The following is a 19,580-nucleotide window of genomic DNA, read 5'->3' on the forward strand; positions in this document are numbered from 1 at the left end:
GATTACTTACAGGAACACAAAAATACCCACCTTCCCTTCCCCCCACAGTAAAACTCAGGATGCTGGCACCCAATCAACAAAGAAGCAGAAAATGAAAGGGAAGGAACTCTGCTCAGTCTATCGGAAATGCTGTGGACATTATTGTTGCCTCTTCTCCCATCACAAGGCTATTAGTGCTTTCTTCTGCACAGACCAGACTATTTGACTTAGTACAAGGAGCCTCCATGACTATTGTTATTTTAAAAGGCTTTGTGAACAAATTAGAAAAAGGAGAATGCCAAACACGGAGGAGACTCGGGAAGTTTGTGCAGCGCTTTAAAACCGGCCTGGGCCTCTTCTTCCCTGTTTCCCTGGCTGTCCCCTCTCCACAGAGCCCTCCCTCTCTTAACCTAGTCTCTTGGCTTTCCTTGTCTTTCCAGGATGTTTAATTGAACCCAACGCATGGCTGGTTTCCGGAGAAAATTTGTTTCTTTTCTGATTTTTACATGGGCAGATTTTATTTATTTTTTATTGCCCCCCCCTTTTTTATTAAGTTTATTGGGGTGACACTGGTTAATTCAGGTGTGGGTTTCTATGTTACAAAATCTGTCTCTCGCACCGCGTGCCCACAGCCCAAAGTCAAATATTCTGTCACCTTCTATTAGGCTCCCTCTGCCCCCACCTCCTTCTCTCTGGCAGCCATACATACTGTTTGTGTCGGTGAGTTTCAGTTTTATATCCCACCTATGCGTGAAACCGTGGCATGGGCAGACTTTAATGTTTCACATGTACTCCTCACAGAAGGGGTACTTCTCCACACCCCCTCACCGGCAGGTACTTCAGTGCCTTTTGTTCTGTCCACTGCCCCTCTTTCTCTCCCCCCCACCCCCAGGGGCGATGGCCTGTGGTGGGCGAAGGCTCCTGCTGGGTTTGCCTGGGCTTGGGCAAACGGAACTGCAACTTGGGCGCATCTGTGACCTGGGCCAACATACCCTGCACCTCCACGTTCTCCTCATGTGAGGTCTTCCTGGCATGGAGTGGGGACAGGCTGTGGATGAAGTGAGGGGAAGTGGGGGGGGCGGGGGGGGATCTGGGGAGCCCGAAGGAAGCAGAGGAAGAGCTCGGGACAGGAGGCACAGGGCTGGGGCCTCACGGATGGAAGGACCAACGGCTCTGTAGCGAGAGGGAGAAGAAGCGCGAGTGCAGCGACCAGACACCATGTGCGCGGGGGGCGGAGGGAGCGCAGAGGAGGCGCGCGAAGGCTGAACCCCCGGCAGCAGCCAGACATACTCTAGACCCGGAGCGGGGCGCCGGGCGGAGAGGTCCGCGGGAGCTGGCGAGGCGGGGTGCGTGCGGTCCGAGGGCAGATCGGGGGACCTGGCGTGGCCCTGCCCGCAGCCGGCGGCGATGGGCGAGGCGAGCCCCGTGTGCTCCGGCTACTACAGCCTCAACCGCAGCTTCGTGGAGCCCTTCCAGTGCCCCCGGCGCGGGGACGCGGCCGCGCTCCGCTACTGCTGCGGCTTCGCGGACCTCAAGTACTGCTGCGGGGAGCCGGGCAGCTACTTCCCCTACAAGCACAGCTACATGTGGAGCCTCAGGTGGGCAGGGCGGCCGGCTGGCGGGCCGGGGAGGCGGCGGCGGAGGGCAGCGCCCATGGGGAGGCGGGAAGGCGCCCGCGTCCCCACGACCCGCTCCGGGCGGTCCCTCCGGGAGGATGCGGAGCCTCCTAGACCGGCGAGGGGTCTGCAGAGAACCCCCTGCGGGCTAGGAGGTGCCCCGGGAGCCCGGACTTCTCGGGCGAGGGTCGGAGCGAGGCCGCCCGAGGTGTGGATCGGCTCCGGGACCCCCGGCGGGGCGCACGCTGCCAGCCCGGCAGGCCAGGCTCCGCTCCCCGCTAGGCTCGCCCGGGCGAATGGCTCTTCCCTCTCCCCAGGGACCAGACCCAGGCGGGCGACTCTTCTGGCTGACAGGGACAAGACGCGCAGATAACTTAAGGAGGTTTTAATTCTTTTTTTATTTGGTGCATTTAAGTAGAAAGGGCCAGTTTTAAGGCATGAACTAAGGATCAGAGTATTTTAAGTCTCTTTGGAGGTAAGAAAGAATTGGCTGTAAAACTATCAGAAAGGTAGGGGTGAGCGTGTGAGAGCGCCAGCCAGCAACTGGGCTTACATTTGACACACCCTGGACCGAACTGGAGACCCACGGAGGTTCAGTTTGAGGTGCTAGGATTTCACACCCTGTAGAACCTTTCCAGGACACCCCCTTTCTAAATGGGGTGGCCATCGCTGAAGAGGCTTTCTCAGGTGGGGTCTTTCTTGATGAGAATTTTACTTATTCCAGCTAGTATTTAGGCGGCTGTTTTAAACTATGAAGCGCTTTTCCTCGCCTTCCACTCCAGAGGCTGTACACTTTGAACTTGTTTCCTTCCTTTTGTCTGGAGAATGAATGGGGTGTCAGGATTATAGGAAAGAACTCCCACCCACCTTAAATTGGGGGCAGGGAGAGAGAGAGAGAGAGAGAGAGAGAGAGAGAGAGAGAGAGAGGGAGTTAGGGAGAGGGAGAACAGGTTTACAGTTGGGGATGGAGCTGGAAGAGGGGACACCCTTGTGGTCACTGCAGAAGCTTCTGGGCCTGCAGCTTCCTCACAAAACAATTGATAGCATTTGTGGCCCAGTTTAGCCTCCTCTAGCAGGATTATCAGAGTGTTTGTGATTCCACAGCATGGATGCATGCTCTAGATTCTAGAAGATATTACCGAAGTTTTCAAAGCTGTAGTTGTATGAGAGGACCAGGAGACTTCAGATGACTATCTTCTACCTTTTGTATCACCTGGTCAGCAGGACCACTAAATTTTATGGCTAAGTGTGGGCCTGTGTATCCTTTCACAGGGATTCACTGAAATATTTTGTTTGCATTCCATGTCCGATGTGTATGGACTACCTGGGATTCATAGCATCCACCTTTGTGTCATGTCACGGGTCATGTGTCTGAGCATTTGCTCAACTTTTGTAGAAACTGTGTACATTACTCCTGCACATTTCCTTACTTCTTTTACAAAACAGAAGTAGAACTGCATGTATATCTTAGTAACAAATTAGGCATGGTTTATGCATGTATTTCAATAGTTTTAATAAATGACCTCAGTTTAGCAAAAGAGAGAGAGAGAGAGAGAGAGAGAGAGAGAGAGAGAGAGCGCTCTGTAGTTGATAAAAGTTTCTGTGATAAAAAAAAAATCTCAGCAATTCAATAAGTTGAATTCATTTCATCAAGAAGTGATTGTGAAATGCTTAAAAGGCAGGAAAGATGAAATTTAGCAGGTCCTGTCAGAGGAAATAACTGGTATCTCCTCTGCACAGCTACAGGATTTCGATTGGCAGTTAAAGCTTGCACTTTCTATGGATAAAATTGCTACATTACAAATGCCACTTTTCAACCGTCATCTACATGTAAAAGAAAACGGTGAAGTCAAACTGTATTCTGTTGGAAGGAGTAAAGAGCTGCAGAATCTGGAAATGTCTTGGCAGCAACTAATAAGGTCATCCTGCATTTGAAATAACGGAAAGATGACTGTCACCAGCATTATCAGATTCCACTGCTATCGCAGAGTGAATACTGTGTGCTCAGAAAACCTGTGACACACTATTATGCCAAGCTGGGAAATCAGCAGTGTTGAGAATACAAAGATAAAAAAATTATCAACTTCTGAAAGAACAGGAAATTACATGGCTCATAGAAAACATAAACATTAAAGATAAAAAGCTATAATAGCAGTCTGTATTTTCATGACTGTTTTGCTTCATTGATTAAATATCTGAGAAATCTTTATATAAAGCTTTACTGAAAATTAACAATAGGCGCTACAATAATGTAAACATACAAAGCACACATAAACTGGAATCTTGCTTTAAGAAGTCTGTGGCTCTGGCCAGGGGATTCAGTTGGATGGAGCATCATCCTGTACACTAGTAGGTTGCGGATGTGGTCCCCGGTTGGAGAGTTAGATGGGAGGCAGCCCATCAATGTTTCTCTCACATCTCTCTCTCCTTTTCTCTAAAATCAATGAAAACATCTTCAGGTGAGGATTAAGGGGGGAAAAAAAGGATGTGAATATCAAGGATGTGTGTTTTCTTTATATGTATATGACTGGACTTATGGTATTTTAAAATAACTTTTAAAGCATGTTCAAAAAATTCCATTTCAAAGAAAAGATTATAAAATGTAAATTCCCTTAGAGAAAGAAGCTCTTCTGAAACTAAATCTGTGTAAATAATTTTGAGTTTATAAATTCTAGAAATGAAAATCTTGTACTGGGACATAGGAAAAAAATGCAATGGGCTACTTTTGTATTTCAAGATCTTGGGAGAGTAGGAACTGAAAAAAGAATATATACCATTGCATAGTGTATATAGTACTATTCAAACATCAGCTGAGACCACATATATCTTTATTTTTGTTATAAACTCTTAATATTGAATTTAACAGTTTTGGATGCTAACTTTATTGGCAAACAGATAATTTTAAATTTCAGCTAATTTTAAAGATAAGCATTCTGAACATAAAAGTACAATTTTATTTCAGCAAAAAATATGTTTACAGTTTTGAATATTCTTTATCATTATTTATTAATTGTATTATTTTCCATACAAACAGCTGTAAACCTACTTTTGCCCCACCCTGTATTATTTCTCCCAATCTCCTAGGAGGATCCAGAATTTAACAGGCATGCCAAATCTACAGCAGATGACTTTAAATGTTGTTTCCTGAAGCAGTACAATCATTTTTTTAATGTATTGCAAGCCTCAAAAAATCTCCAAAGGAGTGCCCACTTACCAGTGAGTTCAACTAACAAAATGGTGATGCATCAGAGTGGGGCAAAATCTCAAAAAATATAATGATAGCTTATCCTTATTATTTGGAGAAGCATTGTATGCTGCACTGTCATATTATTTGGCCTTTTGGAAAATAATGTAATAGCCCAGCTCTGAGACTTTGGAGATGTTAATAACGGTAGCACCAATAGATACTGGCAAGCCATAAACCAAACTCAGTTGTTTGATTTAAATCCCCAAGTGCCTGCAAAGTGTCTGGCTCACTGCCAAGAGACAGGCAGCAGAGGTTGAAACCTGTGCTAAGGTTTATGAGGGCACAAAGATGGAACAGTTTGCGGGGGTCTTCGTTCAGCACTGACAAAGTGGACAGTGCCTTCAGTTCCTGGGAATTATAAAAATGTTTTCAGCTGATGGCCTCCTTTGGCATTGTTAAACCTGAGGATCTTGTTAGTTATTGAGCTCTGAGGACCCACTGGGGAGCTCCGCCCCTAATTTAAAATAGTTCAACTCCGAAAAGTATTCCAGAAGCCACTACCATTTGTTCTGAGATTCTGCAGCTTCTGGAGAAAGGCACAGGTATAGCTACTACCAGGTAAGTAAAGTTGCTGAGTAGGAGAATTGCTCATTAACATGACTGCTGCAGACCTTCTCTCCATGAGGAAGAATTATTCTCCCTTTTCTGTGCCCACTTCCATCTTTTCTCCTCTTATAGATCTCTAACCTCTTTGATAGTCTTCTTCAGGACCTAAGAAAATAATGCCTATTGCACAAGGCTATGCATGAGTTCAATAGTATGTGTTGAAATGAATATCTTAGGATATTCCCAGAGCTCCATCTAGGTTCGCGTGCATAGAGCAATATTTCTATAAAGCGGAACTGTGACATTGAAATAGTTTGTCAAGATTGGCAAGATGTCCTTTTAAAACAGAAAACAGAGCCCAGCCGGAGGTCATGGTTCAATTCCTGGTCAGGGCATATGCCAGGGTTGTGGGCTCAATCCCCAGTGTGGGACATGCAGAAGGCAGCCAATCAATGATTCTCTCTCATCATTGATGTTTGTATCTCTCTCCCCCTCTTTCTTCTTCTCTGAAATAAAAAGTATTTTTTAATTGTTTAAATGTAGCAGTACATATATCCCACACCAAGTGTCTTGTGTCCATTGGTTGTGCTTATATGCATGCATACAAGTCCTTTGGTTGATCTCTTTCCCCTGCTACCCAACACTCCCTAGCCTTCCCACTGTAATTTGACAGTTTGTTTGGTGCTTTCCTGCCTCTGTATCTATCTTTTGGTTCATCAGATTATAATTTTCTTTATTTTACATAAATGAGTGAGATCACGTGGTATCTTTCTTTCATTGCTTGGCTTATTTCACTTAATATAATGCTCTCTAGGTCCATCCATGCTGCTGCAAATGGTAAGAATTCCATTTTTTTTTTTTTTTTATAGCAGTGTAGTATTCAACAGTGTAGATGTACCATAGTTTTCTAATTCACTCATCTGCTGATGGGCATTTGGGCTGTTTCCAAATCTTAGCTATGGTTAATTGTGCTGCTATGAACATAAAGGTGCATATATCCTTTCTGATTGGTGTTTCTAATTTTTTTTGGATATATTCCTAGAAGTGGTATTACTGGGTCAAATGGGAGTTTCATTTTCAGTTTTTTGAGGAAACTCCATATTGTTCTCCACAGTGGCTGCACCAGTCTGCATCCCCACCAGCAGTAAAGGAGGTTTCCTTTTTCTCCACAACCTCCCAGCACTTGTTTGTTGATTTGTTGATGATAGCATTGTGACAGGTGTGAGATGGTACCCGCATTGTTGTTTTGATTTGCATCTCTCAGATAATTAGTGACTTTGAACATGTTTTCATCTGTCTCTTGGCCTTTCTCAGTCTTCTTTTGAAAAGATTCTATTTAGGTCCGTTGCCCATTTTTTTTTTATTGGATCATTTATCTTCTTTTTATTAAGTTGTATAAGTTCCCTGTAGATGTTGGAGATTGAACTTTTATCAGAGATAACATTTGCAAATATGTTCTCCCATGTAGTGGGCTTTCTTGTTGTTTTGATGATGGTTTCTTTTGCTGTACAAAAGCTTTTTGTTTTGATGTAATCCCATTTGTTTATTTTCTCTTTAATTTCCATTGCTTTAGGAGCGGTATCAGTGAAGAAATTAATTTAGCATATGTCTGAGATTTCTCTGCCTGTGGATTCCTCTAGTATTAATAAAAAAATATTTAAAAAAAAAACTAAAATCAAAACAGAAAGCAGAAACAGCATGTTCTGTTTTTATTTGTGGTTGTTTTTTGTTGTTGTTGTTTTTGTTTTTTTCAAATCATGTGGAGAGGTTTTTTAAATTGTGTACATTAAAAGCTCACTATATGTATGTTGAATTCAACAAAATTGACAATTTTACTTTTAAACTGACTAAATTATGTGAGGTTTTTTTTGTTGTTGTTGTTTTGTTTTGAGATTCCATTTTTTTAATAACCAGGCTCTTACTTCAGAAATCTTGCCAGATGCCTGGTCTCTGAGCTGCCTTGTGCAGCAGATAATATTAATGAAATGAGTCCTCACCCTCCTTGACCTGTACAATATACAACAGCCATCTTTGAGGCAAACAAGCAGGACAGAGGAGTTGTCAAAGCCAGGAGTCTACCCCTTGGAGTGCACCAAGTGAATGCAAACTCCTATGTAACTATATAACTATATACACACTCTAGCCACAGAATCACCCAGTCTTCACTTGTGTACAAGGCTAGGCTATTAATAAATCCAGAATAAGAATTCCCATGTCTGTGGCTCAGGAGGCAACCTTTAACTTGCAGGGGTGATTTCTCTCCTAAAAACAAGGTTAAATTAGATGAGCTTAGCCCCTTTTAATTCCGTTCTCCTTACTCCCAAGGCAGTGGCATACCTGGCATCGCTTCTCAAATTCTCCCTTCCCTCCCTTCTAGTAGATGTCACACTTATCAAGGCTCTAACTCTAGGAAATAGCAGAAGCTACAGGCAAGCCAGGAAGATGATGAAGGAAAAGGTCATTACTTTTCAATAATGATGACTTTTTAATCACTACAAGTAGACCCATCATCAGTAAATTATTATTTACTTCCACTTATGGAACATTTATTGCAAGCTAAGGATTCTGTAAACACTTTTAATAATTGTGCAAAACACCATAGGAAAGTCAACAGAAGTATCTGCCCTTGAGCAGCTTAAAACCTAATTACACATTTACACACCCACACATACATAGGGTTCATGAAGGTACATGTATTTGCTTTAGTTTTTCAAAATAATCCTTTTTCTTTCAAGCTCCATCTGCCATTTAAAAGCATTAAGTTCACAGGTTTATGTAAACTATGTTAGTACTCATCTGATTAGTTGTATAGACAATTGTATCAGAAGGAATTATTACAAATTTAGTGCAGAGTAAATAATATCAGATATACACTTTACTTTTAGAGAAAAGTACAAGGATATTTTCCTCTAGAGAATGTAACCTTTTACCTATCATATGAATTCACATGACATACTATAATAACATTAACATACACACATATATAGAAAAATATAGTAAGAATTTCATGGTAGAGAAAGGAGAGCTGTAGATTGCAATCATATACTATTTATCCTAGAATATAATTTGGTTAAGAGTGACTGCAGCAAGAACTAACAGTATAGTATTTAAACCTCCTTTAGTTCTTATACAAACTGGTCTGTGTGACACAATGTTTTCTGTTTTCCTCAGCATCGGTGCCCTGATTGGATTGGGAATTGCTGCTCTTGTTTTACTTGCCTTTGTCATCAGCGTCTGTGTCCTTTGCTATTTATTTCTGCATACAAAGCCTCAAAGATTAGATACTGGCCTTAAACTTCAACACCTAGAGGCTTCTTCCACTCAAGAAGGTAATCAGTACAAATTATTTATAGCCAATTACCTGTACTCTGTTGAAAAGAATAACCTGTACCTGGGTAACAGATGATACTGTTAATGAGTGCTTTTTAAAAATTCAATTCATTATGTTTCTTTGTAGAAATACATGTTAAATTAGGCCTTAATGATGAAACACCATAGAGAAATTGTGCCCGGGGGAAAATAGCAGCAGGATGTAGATGTTCTTGTGAAAAATAATACATAGATCCAATAAATCCTCTTTAAGATATGTATGACTCAGTTACAAAGGTTTTATCTTTTTGAAATTTTTAAATTTTGTGGGTTTTTTGGTTGTTGTTTTTTTTTTTGTCTAAAGTTTTACATATGTCTCCTTTTTCCCCAATTGCCTCCTCCCCACCCACACTTAAGTTTTGTTTTTGATGGAGCCACAGAAATCATATAAAGAAACGACATACCTGATAATGAATTCTCAGTGTTGCATTACTCTAGATTGGTAAGTCCAGTGGTCAGCAAACCATGGCTCCCGAGCCACATGAGGTTCTTTGGCTCCTTGAGTGTGGCTCTTCCACAAAATACCATGTGCGCACACGTACAGTGTGATTGAAACTTCGTGGCCCATGCGCAGAAGTGGGTTTTCTGTCTAGGCAAGTCTATTTTGAAGAAGTGGTTCTAATGCCGAGCCACACTCAAGGGGCCAAAGAGCTGCATGTAGCTTGCAAGCTGCGGTTTGCCCACCTTTGGGTTAGTCAATGGCCAACTAAGCATTCACCTTCACATGATGTGTGCCTATGGTGAATTTGGAGGAGGTGTGCAAAATCAGAAGCATGTAAAAGAAACAGAAAAATAGATGATAGTCCTGTTCTTGAACAGATTATGAACTAGTTAACATATAATGCTGTGTTTAGTGTAACTATAAAGTAGGAAGACATTTTTATGTGTGGCTCATGGAACTGGGTTTCATTGTTACCTCAGTTATGATGTGCTACACAAATGCTAATTATTATTAAGAAACTCAGAAAGAATTGTTAATATTCTGTGGATATAAATTTCTATAAGTGTATTTAGAAAGTAGTAATTATGGTCCTAGCCAGAGTTGCTAAGTAGGTTAGAACATTGTCCTGTGCACCAAAGGATCACAGGCTCAATTTCCAGTCAGGACATATACCCAGGATGAGGGTTCGATTCTGCTTGGGGTGCATAGAGGAGGCAACCAATTGATGTTTCTCTCTCATATTGATCTTTCTCCTTTTCCCTCTCCCTTCCTCTCTGAATCAATAAAAACATATCCTTGGATGAGGACTTTAAAAAAAGTAGTAATCATAAATTGTATTTGAATATATATATATATATATATATAGCATTTTAATAAAAATTTAGAATATACGTATATATATATTTAAAACATGACACACATGTTGACTACCATTTAAAAAGAAAAAGAAAATTTAAAGTTATTTTTTTATTTTAAATTAGAAAATTCTCTACTCATATGCTCTATTTTAGCTGAATCCTGAAGCTCATATGTATGGAGCAGATGCTCTGTAACCTTTCAATCCTCAACTGCCATGTGATTGCATTAGCTCTCTGTGGGGAGCTCTCTCAGGGGTCTTTAGCGTCCTTTTCTAAAGCAATTTCTGAAGTTTGGAGACTGTCTGAAAGACTTGACAGGTTTTCATGGGTTAAACCCTTGTTTTATCCACAGGCAAAATGAAGCAGTGGATTAGTGATTATGGAATAACCAGGTCACATTATCAATTTTTGTCTCAACAGCTTAGATAATGTAAGGTACCAATTCTTAAGTTTTTCGATGCATGAGAATCACACGGGGAGCTTATAAAAACTACAAACTTTAAAACAAATAGCTCCTTTTCTTATCCTTGCTCCCCTGCTGTTGATTGCCCATGCTGGCCAGGCAGGACTGGTCCTTTTTAATGCTGCTGAGAAAGATGGCTTCTGCAGTATAAGGGAATGATTCAGGACAGGGATACTGGTGGCTGACCTCTCAGCTCTCTCCCCAGAGCCACCAACCCGACTCTCCTCATGTAGCTCTAGTCCTGAAGCCCAGGGTGAATGGCTGCAAACATTGTGTGTTGGCCCTTTAAGAGGCATAGACAGAAACCCCAGTGCTTTTCACAGTCAGGTATAATATTATGTAGGCACCTTTCCCAGTTCTGGGGCTTTGGGCTGGGGAACCTACCTCGGAGTTTAGACCCCAGGTTTTCAGGGAGAATCCCCCACAGCTGAGCTGTTCCTCCAGAACTTCAGTTGCCATCACTGGGAGTCTGGCCAGCCGTCTTGTGCCTCCACACTTCCTTGGGTATAGGTTACTCTCCAGCTAGCCTTCAGTAGGTTATTCAGGATGATCTTTCTATGCTCTAGTTGTAATTCCACTTTGGTCCTGGGAGGTGAGTGTAGCTTCCACCTAATTCATCACCATCGTGGATCTCCAACCTCCCATCATTTGTTTGTTTGTTTGTTTAATTGTTGAGAGTATTACAGATGTCCCCCATTCCCATCCTTTTAGCCTCCCCTATTCAGCCCCCACCACCCAGGCCTTCCTCACATTGTTGTCTATGCCCATAGGTTATGCATATATTCAGATATGTTCTTTGGTTAATCTCTCCCATTATTTTAAATTAATTTTTATAATTGAGACATTTTCAGTATAAGCAATTTGCATGGCCTTAAGGGAAATGTATTTTTGTGTACACACTAAAACTGACTTAGGGCACTGGATTTTTTTTTTTTTTTTTTTTTCTATAAATGACAGTAAGTTAAAAATAATCTAATCTTAAATAATTTGCCAAGATTTTTTCTTTCTGTATTTTTATTCTATTTGTTTTCTTTTTTTTTTTCAATGTATATAGTTTAAGGCTTAATACATTTTCAATTGATCCTGAGAGAAGCTGGTCTCTGGCGGTGACTATAGCGTTTAATTGGGCTACCTCCAGAGCTCACTCTGTGCGGAGATCCTATTTCTAAGCAATTGATTGCCTTTAAATTGTGTGCCATAACCATTTCTTCCTTTTTGACTTTTGTATTTTAAATAATGCATGTTTCAAATGCCAGCTTTTGAAAGAACAGCAAAGCTTGTAAATAACACTGTAAAGATGTACAGTTCTGAGCAGAAGATGCCTGTGTTACGGGCATCTTTCTGAGTAGACACTCCTGAGGGTGAAGGCTCATTTGAAAACATATGGAAAAGAAGGGATTCTTACCATTTGCAACAGCATGGATAGATCTGGAGAGCATTATACTAAATTATGAGCACACTTATGAGCCTAACCAGTGGTCAAGGACAATAGGGGGGTGGAGGCATGAGTGTGTGTGTGTATGTGTGTGTGGGGGATTAGAATGGGGGTTTGAGGACAAATATGTGATACCTTAATCAATAAAGAAATTAATTAAAAAAATAAAATCTATATATAGTATAGCTTAAAAAAAGATAAATGCCACATGATCTCACTCATTTATGGATAATAAAGAACATTACAAAATGTTGAACAAAAATAGACAGAGGCAAAGAAGCATCAAGCAACTGTCAAACTACAGCGGGAAGGCAGGGGAGGGTTGAGGGCCGGTAAGAGATCAACCTAAGGACTTGTATGCATGCATACAAGCACAACCCACAGATGCAAGACACTAGGGGTGGAGGGGGGATGGGGAGGAGGCAGGCGGGAGAGGGTGAGTAAGGGAGTCCAGAGGGAGGTTAAAGGTGGGGGGAGGGAAAGAGACATATGTACTGCTATTTGTAATACCTTATACAGAATTTTAAAAAAATAAAGAAAATGCTTCAAAAAGAAAAGAAAACATGTGAAAGAATTAATAACTAGTAGAGGAGCAAGAAAAGAGGCGAGAGACTTAGATCCCTGCTTCTCAAACTTTTCCATTGGTGAATCTTTGAAGGTCAATAAGAGAGGAACTTATGCCTCCAGAATCACAAGGGCTAGAGGGGAAAAGCCTGCTTAAGCCTTATGAGCTTTCAATTGTTTGAAGTTATCCACTTCATTTTTTAATTTATGGAAAATTTCTATTTGCATAATGTAATGGCTGGCTTTACTCTAATAATACCTTATTTCCAGATCTGAGTAAAATTGATGCTCCAGGATATTCACTCTGTGATTTTGAGTGCCCATTGACACCCTGCAGCTGTGGAAAGGGGTGGAGGATAGAGGAGAGGCATTCTTAGGAGCAGAGTTTTTGATGAAAATTAGAAGGCCGATATTAGCAGGGGTGCCTGGTACACATAAATAATATAGTTGTACGGGAATAATAGACAACGCCAGGCCTCTATTGGATGATTTCTTTTGTAAAGGCAGGTGATGCAAATGAAAAAGGATAAACAAATCAGCGGTAAGACAGAGTTGTCTAGGAGAAAAACTTAAATTATATCTGGAGTACTGAGAAAGAAAGCAAATTGAAGATCATATAATCATTTATTCTGCCTGTGAACAAAATAGGACTTACACTGGCTCAGAATGAGCTATTTTTTCTTTTTAGAAGACACCCTTGCTCCTGAGTTAAAAAACAAAAAACAAAAGCAACAACTCACTTCACTTTAATTGTAGGAAAATTAGAAAATATAGAGAAACAAACAAATATCATCCATGATCCCACCATACAAAGATAAAAGATATTAAACATGGTAAATATCCATGGATTTTTTTCTTTGCATCTAAAGACATATATAAAAAAAAATGGGGAGGGGGTAAGTCTTATAATAACATGCTTTTTTTTTTCACTGAATAATACCGATATCTTCGTTTACCAGTAAATAAATACCTTTGCCATAATTTTTAATGGTTACATTGTATTGTAATGCCCAAGTGTCATAAACCCCAAAGACTACCAGGGAGCCGAATCCGATGCAATTGCAGAAAGCCTGTATTTATTTCGGACTAGTCCCAGCTCAGTCCCACTTACACTAGCGAGGGCTCGGCGAGAAAGAGAAAGAATTTAACATATCAATGGGTTTTATAGGGAGGGTGGTGCCACTACCTTGGCTGACCTGATTGGTTGGGTTAGGCCTAGGGTCCAGTTACCAGGAGCTGGCCCCGCCCCGCGGTGCCCTCTCACCCTGCCCTGCCCTCTCATTATTACCATGATGGAGTGCTATAAGTATTTATTTTTTCTATTGATTTCAGAGAGGAAGGGAGAGAGAGAGATAAAAACATCAATGGTGAAAAAAAAAAAATCATTGATTGGATCCCTCCTGCACGCTCCCTACAGGGGATCAAGCCCACAACCCAGGCATGTGCCCTGACCAGGAATTGAACCAGTAAATTCTTGGTTTTTGGGTCAGTGTTCAACCTTGAGCCACACCGGTCAGGCTATTCTTTTATTTTGATATAATTTCACCTTCCAGAAAAGTTACCAAAAAATTATAAAGTTGTACCTTTTCTCAGATTTCCTAACTTAATATTTCGCCTCATTGATTTCATCATTGACTTTCTCTTGATATATATTTTCTGAACAATTTGAAAATAATTTTCAGGTATCCTATCTTTTAACCATAAATATTTCAGTGTGAATTTCCTAAAAACAAACTGTATTTTTACATAATTATAGTAAATTTATCAAAGCCAGGCAATGTAACATTGATACAGGAATATTATCAAATCCGTAGTCTATATTCAAAATTTGCCAATATACTTAATAGCAATTTTTTTCTTGTCTTAGAATTACATCCTGTAATTAGATGTCATATTTCTTTAGCTTCTTTCAATCTTCAGTCTTTCTTCGTCTTTCATGACCTTGATATTTTTTAAAAGTAAAAGCCAGTTATTTTGTACAGTGTCCCTCAATTTAAATTTTTTTCTGATGTTTTCTCATGACTGGAGAGAGATTATACATTTTGATAAGAATACCATAGATGTTATATGCTCAGGACACCATAACAGGAAGCGCATACTAGATTGGTTTGTACCATTATTGGTGATGTTAACTTGGATTCTTTGGTTAAGGCTGTATTTGCTAGATTAATCCATTGTAAGGTCACTATTTTTGCCTTCATCATTACTAAGTAGTTTGTTGTCAGGTACTATGAAATTATAAAAATATCCTGTTCCTCCTCAAACTGACAACCCACCCATTAATTATTGTTAATTGTAATTTTTTCATTCAGAATTTCAGAATAATTTCAGGATTATTATTATGATAGGTGTAAAATGGTGATTTTCTAACTTCATCATTTCTTCTACAATACATCTATTACCTATTATTTAATTACAGGAATTCTACTTTCCATTCTCCCCTATTTATTTACCTATTCATTTATTAAGATCAGTATGAACTCAGATTCTTTATCCTAAAATATTCTACTGCTACCATTATTTATTTGGATCCTTGAATTGTTTCAGATTTGACCCATGGGAGTCACTTTATACAAGGTCCGGTGTCCTTCTGAAAAGAGTTCATTCTTTTTAAAGCCTTTTTTGCCTTCCGTCACAAGATGTTCCAGGGTGTCCTGTACTTTCCCTGTTCCATCCTAGGAAACTGACGTTTCTCCAAGAAGAAACCTGGTGCATTTTAGTTGGGAATGGTGTTTAGAAACCAAAGTCTGGGTATACCATATTTTACTAAATCACTGATTTTGAACTAGTTCTCACCCCCTCCACCCCCCCATTACATACTAGTACTTACAATGAACATTTAAGCATTTCCTTAGCACAGATGCCTGGGAGTGAAGTTGCTGACCAAAAGGAGGGGCACATCTTAAAGGCTTTCGATACAAGCTGCTAATGGCCCAGCAGAAAAATACTATTTCATGGGTATTATTTCAAAAGACATGTTCTACTAATTTCATTGAGAGAAATAATGTAGTGTTTTGTCTTTATCTAATTAGGAGAGTGGATATTCTAATGTTTATTTGTCATTATTTTTTTGTGGCATGTGTTGCTCATATCTAATACACACTTTTCCATGGCAGTATTCTTTTTTCATTATTTTATAAGAACTTTCCTTACAATAATTAAACTTTTTCATATATATTGCACATATTTTTTATAGTTATTTCCTTTTTAATTTTGTAAGTGACAATTTTTTAATTTGTTTCACCATTTGTGATTTCTCTCTTTAGTTTCATATAATACATTTATTTATTTGCTTTTAACATTTAAATCTTCAATAAGTCAGGAGTTTTTTACTTTGGTGTAAAGTGTGAGGTAGGGATCTGCCTTCATTTTTATTTGGCAAACAATGAGTCAATATTTTAAAAAGCCATATTTCTTTTGCCAATTTTATATATCATCTTTGTCATAAATTAAATTTTTATATACACAGGGATTTGTTTTTAGATTTTCAGTTCCATCAAATTTATCAGTCTGTTTATCCTTAAGCCAGTACTATACTTTTAAAATTATTATAGTGCTAGAGTTTAATATCTGATTAGGCAAGACTTTCTCTTCTCTCCATTATGCTTCTTTTTCAAAATTTCCTGGCTACTCTTGTAAGGGTCATATTTCCAAATAAATTTATGAATCACACAGTCAAGATTTTAAAAATCAAGTGGTATTTTGATTTTTTTCCTTAATGTATAGATAATTTGGGGAGCTATTTTTCTTAGTAGGTTTAACACCACTCCAACAAAACACTGCTTACAACTCATTAATTAGGCTGCTAGTTTATTTAATAATACTATTCCATTTAGAAGGGCTTTAAGAATTCATTGAGATCTTAGTAGAGGATGGACTAATTTGAATTCAATGACAGGCCATTTAAAGAGAATTTTCTACTTAAAATAATAAGCCTGGAATTTCCTATGGCTGTTTTTGTTCCTAGAATGTAGAAAACCAAATTGCTCAGCAGTATCTGGCTACATTTAGCATCTGTGAGTCCTCTTCAGGGCACAGTGTTAGGCAATCCTGGTTGATGCTGGAAACAATAAGCAAAATAGAAGCCAGTTTCTTAGTGTGAAAATTCATTTGAAAGGACTTAAAGTAGCAGTTAAATTCCTTTGTTAGTTATGTTAGTCATCAATGGATGCAAAAAATTAACAATGCACAAAATGTAAAGAAAACAACAACAACAACAACAACAACAACAAAAACAAAGACCAATTGTGGAAAAAATAGGGTAGGAAAACATTTCTGGATAGAATTGTCTTTACTCATTGACAAGTGGACACAGCAAAAAGGTAAGACTAGGAGTTAAACTTTCACAATGAATTTTTAAGTATAGTTCATAGATAACCTACATACCCTTAAGGGAAGGCAGGTGGCAAGGGGGAAGATTTTTTGCTCTTCTATAATTTTGCTCCTCACCATTTACTTTAGATCCAGCCCTGTGCATCATATTAAACTTGAGAGGAAAATGTCTTCTTGCAAATAAAAAAAAAAAACCCTCTTAGGTGAAAATCCAAGATTGCTTATTTCCACTAGAAGGTACTTGTGGTATGAGTGGGATATGTAGATTTTTCTTTTAAATAATACGAGTAAAGTGAGCCAGCTGACTAGTAGTTAGAAGCTGTTGTGGGCCTGCAGAATGGTACACAGAAGCTAGGAGCTAGAGAGACAATGGCAGAAAAGTTTAATTAAAATTCTGCTAGAGAGCCAGGAGATGAAGACTGGCAGAGGTCCCAGCATTTTATTTTTTTTATTTTTTTTAATGGCAGGCAAGAAAATTGTTCATAAATAATAAAACACAGAAATGGGTCCTGGCCATGTTCTCAGTGGTTAGAGCATCAGCATGCAAACTGAAGGGTCATGGTATGACTCCCCATCAAGGGCACATACCCGGGTTGCAGGTTTGATGCCCAGTCTGGTTGTGGTATGTACAGGAGGCGACCAATTGATGTGCCTCTCGCACATCAATGTTTCTCTCTCTCTCTCTCTCTCTCTCTCTCTCTCTCTCTCTCTCTCTCTCTCACTTCCCCTCTCTCAGTCACTCCCTTCCACTCTCTTGGCCCTATTTTAATTGGTTTGTTTCTGTTGTTGCTGAGTTGGGAAATAACTTCCTGAATTTATTCATCTTAAAAGAAGAAAAACAAAACAAAACAATGGTATGTGACAAGGTAAACAAAAATCTTGCAACCCTGATTAAAATATTATAAATTTAATTAAGTGACAAGCTTTGGAAACATGAAGGACTTGAATTCACATTAGTTTTCAGATTTCTTAGAAGTCCAATAAAATATTCAAATTTTAGATGTCTAAAGACATGCTTACATAAGTACAAATGCTATGCAGGTAATATGAAACTTTGATCTTTTCGCATTACCTGCTATGACACAGAAGAGTAAAAATAGTACTAAACAAATGAAAAGTAAACCACAAACATTGTTTTCATATTTTATACGAGGAAAATAATTTCAAGTGCCCTCGTATAGGATATATTCTATTACTTAATTATTTTAATAGTATTTAAATTTAAAGCAAATGTATTTAATAGTATTTAAATTTAAAGCAAATGTATTTTTAAAGTCTACTTTTCAAATAACAATCTTTTCAAAGAACTTATCATTTCACCCGATTTTCATGCCAGCTTTCCCTCTTATGTTTACTTTAAACAGCTTTACTTGCTTGTTAGGGCAGAGGGCTACTTGCCAAGTCAGAAAATGTGTCTTCAACAAATTAGTTTTTAAAAATCAAATGGTTGAAACACCTTGCCTGGATGTTTAGAAGTAGAACATTATTTTGCCACCAAACAGTTCTCTCTCCTTGTACACTCTGGACTCATACTTACATGAGTGTATTGTGGCACAAATGTGTTCTCTCTTAAAATTACAACTAAAGCGACTGTGATGGCAAAGCCCTAAAGTGCTGCAAATTATGATGATTGGCTTCAGTATAGTTTTGTTCACTTCATGAATAGGGGCAGTCACACTTTTGTTCCAACAGCTCAGAAATCGTTTCTTCTCTTCAAGTGTGTAGTTATCTCCAAGGAAGCATGGAGAAAGGTAAGCCTAGAAATAAAACCTGACTTCCGTTACTGAACATTTCCCTTATTTGACTTCCAGGAGAAAATGCTCAAAAACAACTTTGAAGGAATTCAGTTCTCACATATCCATCTGGTATTTTCAGGACATCCCATTTTCAATATTGCTACAAAATGTATATTGTTAAGCAAAAACGTTGCAAAGTCAAGTTTCATGACATAATTTCACATGAATTATTTCAATTTGTTTTGTGTATTTGCAGGCAACTCAAAGAGGAAAATCAAAACTCCTAATTCAAATGCAGCATCAAATTCAACAAATGAAACAATCTATGAAGCTGAGGATATAATTGAGGAAAAAACAATGGATACAACACAAATCAACATCGTGTATTATTAAAAATCCTGTGTGATAAAAGCTTACTGGAGAGATGGAACAGTAAAAATAAAGTGCATTTTAAATACTTCGTAATAGTACTTTTCAAGAATTCGCCACTCACAGAGCTAAAGATAGCTGCATTTGTTATCAATCTTTTTATTGAACACCCACTAAGGTTTTGATAGATTTTCATGTATATAAGTTTACTTTTATTTGCTAATTAAAGTGTGCATATACAAAACTAGAGGCCCGGTGCATGAGAATTCATGCACTGGGGGAGAGGGGTCCTCATAATGGCCTGCCACCTCTCACAGTCCAGGAGCTCTCAGGGGATGCCCTACTAACGTCTTAGGCCTTCTCCCCACAGCACTGCCCGTCCCACGCTGCTGGCTCTTGGCCGCTGTGGCTTTGTCTGGAAGGACCTCCAGAAGACTTCCAGTCTATCTGGTCTAATTAGCACATTACCTTGTTATTAGTATAGATTATGCTAGTACTTTAGGCAAAGTTAAATAATTTATCAATAACACAGATAAGCAAGCCTATCTCAGTGAGGAACAAGAAATATTAGCAGCATTTCAAAATTTAGGTACCTAGAGGCAGTCACTTTTTTTTTTTTTTTTTT

The 19,580-nt window shown here is 39.1% G+C and overlaps 1 protein-coding gene and 1 pseudogene across 1 annotated transcript; both read left to right on the forward strand.

Moving 5' to 3' along the window:
* Nucleotides 1–1,312: 1,312 nt before the first annotated feature.
* On the forward strand, nucleotides 1,313–19,061 carry SHISAL2B (shisa like 2B). The gene is made up of 3 exons (XM_036409101.2): nucleotides 1,313–1,577; nucleotides 8,560–8,717; nucleotides 18,843–19,061. Exons 1-3 carry the CDS (start codon nucleotides 1,387–1,389, stop codon nucleotides 18,977–18,979), a joined length of 486 nt encoding a protein of 161 aa, XP_036264994.1. The 5' UTR covers nucleotides 1,313–1,386; the 3' UTR covers nucleotides 18,980–19,061.
* On the forward strand, nucleotides 2,555–3,799 carry LOC118702769 (annotated as a pseudogene).
* Nucleotides 19,062–19,580: the final 519 nt, after the last annotated feature.

This window comes from Pipistrellus kuhlii, unplaced genomic scaffold (genome assembly GCF_014108245.1).
Source record: "Pipistrellus kuhlii isolate mPipKuh1 unplaced genomic scaffold, mPipKuh1.p scaffold_m20_p_4, whole genome shotgun sequence".
Classification (NCBI taxonomy): domain Eukaryota; kingdom Metazoa; phylum Chordata; class Mammalia; order Chiroptera; family Vespertilionidae; genus Pipistrellus; species Pipistrellus kuhlii.